Below are 7,748 nucleotides of genomic sequence, written 5' to 3' on the forward strand. Positions count from 1 at the left end.
GCAAACCCATTATGTTGGTTTTGTCGTGACATGGCTGATATAATCATTATACTCTCTAGAAATAAATATCATGTATCATAAAATCTGGATACGTTAAATACCGTGATAACACAAACAATTGCCAGGTATACCAGTGTCTTCTTTGCAAAGAATGGAGAGGATACATACATATGACGAAGATAAAGTAGTTTTTCATAACTACGATGCTTATGTTTCCAAGGTAATTTGAGTTTTAATTACATGTATAATGGATAACATGAGTAATGATGGTGGCCACATAAGTAATCGGAAGAATAACAACTCTTATTATTTGAATCCCGCATATAAAGATGAGTACTAAGTAATGCAAAAATATTGTAAATGGACCAAGATGTCATCAACATATGCATGTATGTATTATTCTATGTTCAACAAAAAGTAATCTGTCCATATCTATCCATTACTTGTATAGATGTTACCAAAACATTTTGTAGATTGTACAAACTGTTATAGCATAAAATGAAAGCAATAAGGAATGAAGATGAACAATTTATTTCGGTAAACTTTTTTTATTTCATTTTTTTCATTGAATCTAAGATCAAGTCTAAATAATGCCATAGAACCTACAATAGTGCGTGTACCAGTTCTAAAAGTAACTAAAAGGAAAACATTCTTTTAACTTAAGTTGAATTTTTCCAAAAAGTTATTTATTAAAGTAGTACGCCCCAAGAAGATAAAAGAAAATCTATCGTTGTAATAGTATTTCCAAATCTGTATTAATAGACCTAATATAGTTGAGAGAAATGGAAATATTGCTTAAAATGTGTGTAAACAAACATAATACACGGGCTTACGTTCTTTAAATATACAACGAAATTCTTTCATCTTAGTTATTTTAGTATCGCGTGACGGTGGTTTAAAAATCCCTGAATGTCGTCGGGGTTTTCGACACTACAGTGACACTTCACAATGTTGAACAAATTATCTTTTCTATTTATATCGGCTGCTGCTTTAGTAACACAGTAGATCGTTAGCAACTAACGCAGCATATTATGATTTCGTAAGTATCGCAACAGATTATGCAAAGAAAAAATACATTCTGTTGGCAAATTAGTCGTCAACTTGTTTCGTGAAGTATCGGTATATTAGTAACGGATTAGACAAGTATGTACCGTTTACTTTAAACATTATTTCATTAGTTTCAGTTTACCGTTTAGAGACGTACTGCTTTATATGATCGCACACATACCAATCACAAGATTTTCCCACATTCTTTTTTATTTCCTTAAATCAGTGATGACTGTATCATCTAATAATGATCAGACTGATAGCACCATTTATAATAAGAAATACTAACGTAAACAGTTCAACAGTACATGTCTGCAACAAGCATGAGTTTGTTTTGTTTAATTGGACATTGTATTCCAGGTGCTTTTCACGTTGAGCACTTTTTATACTGATATAAGATGTTATAACGTGCTGTGTGACAGCTTTAAATAGTTGCCCCTGCTTCACCTAATAATTCTAAAAGACTTGTACTGGGAATTGAATATTGATTAAACCATAATAGGGGGCTTGAAAAAAATGTTGCACTTCGAATTGGTTTGTAAATTGTAGTAAATTGGCTATGAGACTAATTGCAACCCAATGTTTGTTTGACTTAAACAATTTAAAAAAAATGAGTTGCCTTAACTGGGATTTGAACTCAGACCTCTCGCTTCCTAAGCGAGCGCGCTAACCCCTCGGCCATGAACATATATTCATCGTGACCGAGGGGTTAGCGCGCTCGCTTAGGAAGCGAGAGGTCTGAGTTCAAATCCCAGTTAAGGCAACTCATTTTTTTTTAAATTGCTTAAGTCAAATAAACATTGGGTTGCAATTAGTCTTATAGCCAATTTACTACAATTAAAACGCTGGAAAGCATTTAATTGGTGGCACTATAGAAAAACATATTGTTTTATAATCTCACAACCTTCACCTTTCTGACATTCTGAGACCCAAACAAATTCAGCGCCATCTGTGCTTTGATTTGTTATGAATGGACTTGAGAAAATAGTTAAACTGGTAAAAAGGCCGCGAAATCCAGTGTTCTGTTGAGATATCTGTGGGATGTTAATGAATATGATCTTCAGTTCTTATATTTCACAGTTATTTCTAAAATAATAAGTGGATATTTTTTTCGTTTAACGTGAAATATGGAATATATTTTCACGAAACATGATAAAATGCCAAATATGTGGCATTTTATCATGTTGAGTGAAAATATATACCATATTTCACGAAAAACGAAAAAGTAACCTTTTTATTTAATTTCATTATCAAAGAAAAATGGTTACGAACCCCCTTGCATGATACGCAACTGCAGTTGTACAGTGCACAGTAATATAATTATTGTCTTCACGTAAACAACTCTTTAAACGTCTGTACAGCATTAATTACTGAATTTAAGATATCGGTGTTCGGATTAATTTTCTTACTAAGACCATTTTCTATCATTTTAGATAGTTAAACAAAAAGTTGTTTTGTATTCATCAGATTTTTCAAACAAAATGGCGAAAGAAGTCCCTTAAAATAAATATGAGTTTTGACTCCGCCCACTTTCATATTTATATTTCATATTTTTTTTTTAAAAATATGAAATATATTTGACTGATATTGCACCATATTCCATGGGTAATATTAAATAAACTTGTATATATATTTTATTTTAAGGTTCAAAGTTGCCATATGACGTCAGTTGCCTCACTTATTGAGTACTTTAAAGAACCGATTATCGAAGACGAGAATCGTGAAATATTCCTTGCGCGTGCATTCTTCATGTGGTTGGCGAACATGGAAACCAATCTTGTGCACGGACTACCTGATGACATCAATAGCATTCTTCAAAAAAATACAGTGCATGCGTTTGCTGCGCTGTGCGAGTAAGTAGTTCCCAACGCTCAAACACAACATGAATGCTAAACTGATAAATAAATTTACAAAAAAATGTTTCGGTAAAAAAAAATTAAAACGTTTGAAGAGGAGAAACAAACAGAGTTAACATTAAAAAAGAAACTGATTCCATGTAAACAATGAGATGCTTTTAATTCTAATGACAAGAAAAACTAGAAATTGATTCCATTGTGGTCTTTTGCAAAAGAAACACGACATCGACTGTATAATTTAGAAATCAGAAAACATAATTACAATAGAATATTTAAACGACAGAAAGCTTTTTCCTCAGAGATACATTTCATTGAGACTCATAATTATGATATTTCAATGTTGAAAATTTGTAAAATTATTCATAGCTACATACCTTCAGCTTTTTCAGCCTTGCAAATGTTTTACAATATTTTTTAAAAGTAGTAGTTGAAATAGTAGCCACAATAGCAGTAGTAGAAATAGTTGTAATAATAGCAAAAGCAATAGCACGAGTAGTAGAAGAGGTAGTAGGAGTAGTAGAAATAATACTAGAAGAAGTAGTTATTGTCACAGACACTAAGGGTGTGGGGCTCAAAAAGCCTTTAAAATCCAAATAAAATATATATTGGTCAATCCCAGCGCATGTACTGATCATATATGAAAAAAAACTTGATATAAGCTGTTTTGAAAAAAAATCATATTTTAACGTCTATAATAATTATTATTGTGGTAGTGGTAGTGGTAGTGGTAATGGTAATGGTAGTGGTAGTAGCAGTAGCAGAAGTAGCAGTAGTAGAAGCAGCATTAGTAGCAACAGTAGCAGTAGGAGTAGTGGTGGTAGTAAAAGTAGTGGTAGTAGTAGTGGTAGTTGTGGTAGTGGTGGTAGAAGTAGTGGTAGTAGTGGTATTGGTGGTAGTAGAAGTGGAAGTAGTAGTAGTGATATTAGTAGTAGTATTGGTAGTGGAAGTGGTATTGGTAGTGGTAGTAGTAGAAGTAGTAGTAGTGGTAGTAGTAGTGGTAGTGGAAGTAGTAATAGTAGTGGTAGGTAGTAGTAGTAGTAGAAGAAGTAGTAGTGGTAGTAGTGGTAGTGGTAGAGGTAGTGGTATTGATAATTGGTAGTGGAAGTGGTAATGGTAGTGAAAGTGGCAGTAGTAAATAGTAGCAGCAGTAGCAGTAGTTAGTAGTAGTAGTGGTAGTAGAAGTAGTGGTAGAAGAGTGGTAATAGTAATAGTAGTAGTAGTGGTAGTAGTAGTAGAAGTAGTGGTAGTGATAGAAGTAGTAGTAGTAGTGGTAGTGTTGGTAGTGGTAGTAGTGGTAGTGGTGGTGGTGGTGGTAGTGGTAGTGGTAGTTGTTGCGGTAGCAGTAGCAGCAGCAGTAGTAGTAGCAACAGCAGCAGCAAAACAGGGGTAGTAAGAGTTAAGTCGAGTTAAAGAAGTATTGCTAGTGCTGATGTTGTATGATCTTTGTGTATCGTTTAAGGTCAGCCAATATTCAGCACCAAGTGGTGGAGGGTATTTCAAAAGGCTTAGGTTATTTACCAGGCCATGATGAAAGCAACAAAGGTATAATAAATTTTTGTTGGAACACATTCAAGTCAAACGACCGCTGGCACATTGTTGATGTTGATAGAGGTATCTTTTCAAGAACAGGATATTCAAGAGGAGGTGAAATACTTTTAGAAAGTGAAGGGCAAACACTTCTCAAGGAGACAGAAGAATCAGTAGGAAATTGTGTCATTGATATAAACGACTTTTGGTTTTGTCTAAACCCGAGTATATATATCTTCTATTCATTCCCAGATGATCCCGAATGGCAGCTTCTTCCAATCGCCAAACGCATAAGCAAAGCAGAATTCTTTTCATCACCGCTCTTTCAAGATTCCTTTTTCATTGCGAAACTTCATATGCTAAGTGAACACACTGGACTTTTGTATTCCAAAAATGGTAAATGTACCATTTCTTTTGGAGCAAATAAAGTTGATACAAGATACATGTCTATGACGTACGGTCTTTCTTTAAAGAAAGATACAGTTAATTTGAATGAGATCGATGCACGAGATTTACCTCTGTTGGTTCTTTATGCCCCAAGCATTGACACATTCACCTTTAATATACGATTTCCTGTGGCAGCAGAATATATCTTTGAAATATATGTGTCAGCTCCGGATATAAAATATAGTGGTTGTTATTTGTTTGCGACATTCAAAATTATCTGTTCGCAACCAGATCCAAATTGCAAAAAACTTCCTTTGCACACAGGCTCTACTGGATATGGGTTCGGATATACAGCCATTGACTTTGGTCTTAAAAACCCGTCTACATCTTTGCCAAACGTCCATGTTGAATGTGGCCAAAAAGATGAAGTAGATATGACCGAACTAACATTTCAGATAGACAGCGATAAGATTAATGAAGCCGAATTTTTATCTGACATAGTTGGAGAGGAACACAATGAAAACGGTAATTATAGATAACATAACAGTTTTCAGTTTAACATATGCTAAACATTTTCTTGCGTATACTTTCAGGCACTACGATGTATTCACATACAGAAATGCATGCAATATAGTATGAATATGTAGATTCTGAAACATAATTACATATTGCAAACGCTATTCTGCCAGATCAATGAAAAATATTCATTTTCTTAATATATAAGTTTATCTACACCAGACTGATTAAATTTATGATTGGGGTACGAATATAAGGTGCTTTGTCCCAAGAAAATAAAACTACCAGTATAAAAAGGTAACATTATTTACAGTTATTATGAAAAAAATCAGGTAACCATTATGTAAAAGATTGGTAATTATTTACTTATATAAGAATGTTTTAGTGTTTAAAATAGACTATTCAATAATGAATTGATCTCTCCTGGAATTGTAGTTGTTACAAATACACGTGTAGACGAGATTCATGGTAAACTTCATGTGTCAGCTGGAATGAAGAAACAAGGAGAATATGCTTTGTCAATAATTGCCAGAGATAAACGAACAGATAAATACTTTGCAAGAATTGTGAACTATCTTCTTACAACAAATTCTACAGAAGAAGATGGTTAGATTTTGATATTTAATAATGCAGTCTCAAAAGTATATAGCTACAGAAACATGAGCTTAGTTTCTTTTTTATTACCAGTTTCTTGGCCTTAAGTGTTCGCGCATATTTTGAACAATGCTATTATCAAGTTTTTGTCATTATTTAAGTTTTTAAATTTAAAAATTGCTTCTTGAGTTTGTTTATTAATGTTAGTATATATTTTTTTCTTTTTATCATACCATCATTTCAACAATAATTTCAATGATTTGTTTCATAAAACTGATATGGTATATAACAATTCATTAGAGGAAATGAAGTTGCAATTGAAGAAAAGAAAGAAAGAATTGACACTACAATCTAAACTGCAAAAACGTCATGAAAAGAAAGATTCTCTGACAGCAAAGATAAAGGACATAGAACTTGAGATAGATAACCTTAAGAACTCATGTAAGTATATAAGATAAGTGAGATTAGCTAAGCTTAAATAGAAAAATGGTCTGTTGACAAATATATAGAACATAGGAAGATACGATACGAAGGAAGTTTTGAAAGTGTCGGATCTTTTAGTGACATGATACATTTGTATGCTTAAGAACAGATGTAACAATTCTTTACGTGATTTTTGTCCATTTATTTTATTCGTAGCTGATGAAATAACGGACGATGTGACAGTCAAAGAAGACATGAAAAAAATCAAATCACCAGCAACAATGGCGAGTGCAACAGAAGGTAAGATGCTAATACTGGTCGATACGTCAAAGGATTTTCACTTTAACGTCATATATTGGACATATATTTATCCAAGGTGCCTGCAAAATAATGTTTAGCCAAATTGATTGATTAATGACATATTTATCCTTATAGACAACAACATGTACATTACAATACATATTAACTTTCCTTTTTGTTTTCAGGTGCCAGTAGAAATTCTTTAAAAGCAGATGTTTCACAATCCAAATCATGTGTTGTTCTGTAAACGCCTCCTGTATACAGCTCCTGTATACAGGGGAAAAGACTTGTTTCTGAGGAGCCAACTTACTTGATATTCCTGCAGTGTCAGAATGATGCATTCTAGACCGATTACTCAGACTTCATTCTAAAACAAAATGAGCTGCGCCATGACAAAACCAACAAAGTTTGTTCGCAAACGCACTATGTTGGTTTGTCATAGCGCGACTCAAATATTGACATTAATTTATGGTTTAATTCACAACCATTTAAGTCTGGAACATATACATGTGATCACTAGAAGAGTGCTGTGTATTTCTAATACTACAACAGTTTCATGTAGGTGTTTTCATATCTAAGCGTTTCATAATACAAAACATTTAATAGAAGTAGGACACATCCAAATGCGAATGAATTTATCATAAAAAATTAACGAACACTTCCTTTTTCAGTAAGTCACTATTACTTATTCTTTATATCTTTACACGCTTTATCGCAGCACAATTTCGATAATAATTCCTATTGATTTATCAGAGGGTTTTATATATTCAGTCAATATATTTCTTAAATTTGTAATTAAAGAGAAAAGGCTTAAAGTTTGAAGAAAATGATGAAACGTATCAAACTCAATGGAATTTTTCTACTTTCTATATCATTTCACAATATAAAATGTATTAATTTCTTGTAAGATATCTGACATATTTTGTTCCCATGCACTCATAATCTTCAAGATCAATAATATTGTAATTTCATTAAATCTACTGTGTATCAATTCATAACCTCGTTGTATTATCATTGTACTTTAATTGTAAACTTACCATGGGATATTTCTATGGCAATATAGTTTGTTTTCATGTTCATTAATGATATTTTTACCAA

At 32.8% G+C, this 7,748-nt stretch overlaps 1 protein-coding gene across 1 annotated transcript; it reads left to right on the forward strand.

Annotated features, from left to right (window-relative positions):
• The first annotated feature begins 64 nt into the window (after nucleotides 1-64).
• On the forward strand, nucleotides 65-7,546 carry LOC132720835 (kyphoscoliosis peptidase-like). Its single transcript, XM_060705060.1, has 7 exons — nucleotides 65-220; nucleotides 2,692-2,900; nucleotides 4,363-5,342; nucleotides 5,769-5,939; nucleotides 6,228-6,368; nucleotides 6,567-6,650; nucleotides 6,836-7,546. The coding sequence occupies exons 1-7, from the start codon at nucleotides 152-154 to the stop codon at nucleotides 6,895-6,897; spliced, it is 1,716 nt and encodes a 571-aa protein (XP_060561043.1). The 5' UTR covers nucleotides 65-151; the 3' UTR covers nucleotides 6,898-7,546.
• The last annotated feature ends 202 nt before the right edge of the window (nucleotides 7,547-7,748 follow it).

This window comes from Ruditapes philippinarum, unplaced genomic scaffold, assembly GCF_026571515.1.
Source record: "Ruditapes philippinarum isolate M1 unplaced genomic scaffold, ASM2657151v2 ctg14767_1_1_1_1, whole genome shotgun sequence".
NCBI lineage: Eukaryota > Metazoa > Mollusca > Bivalvia > Venerida > Veneridae > Ruditapes > Ruditapes philippinarum.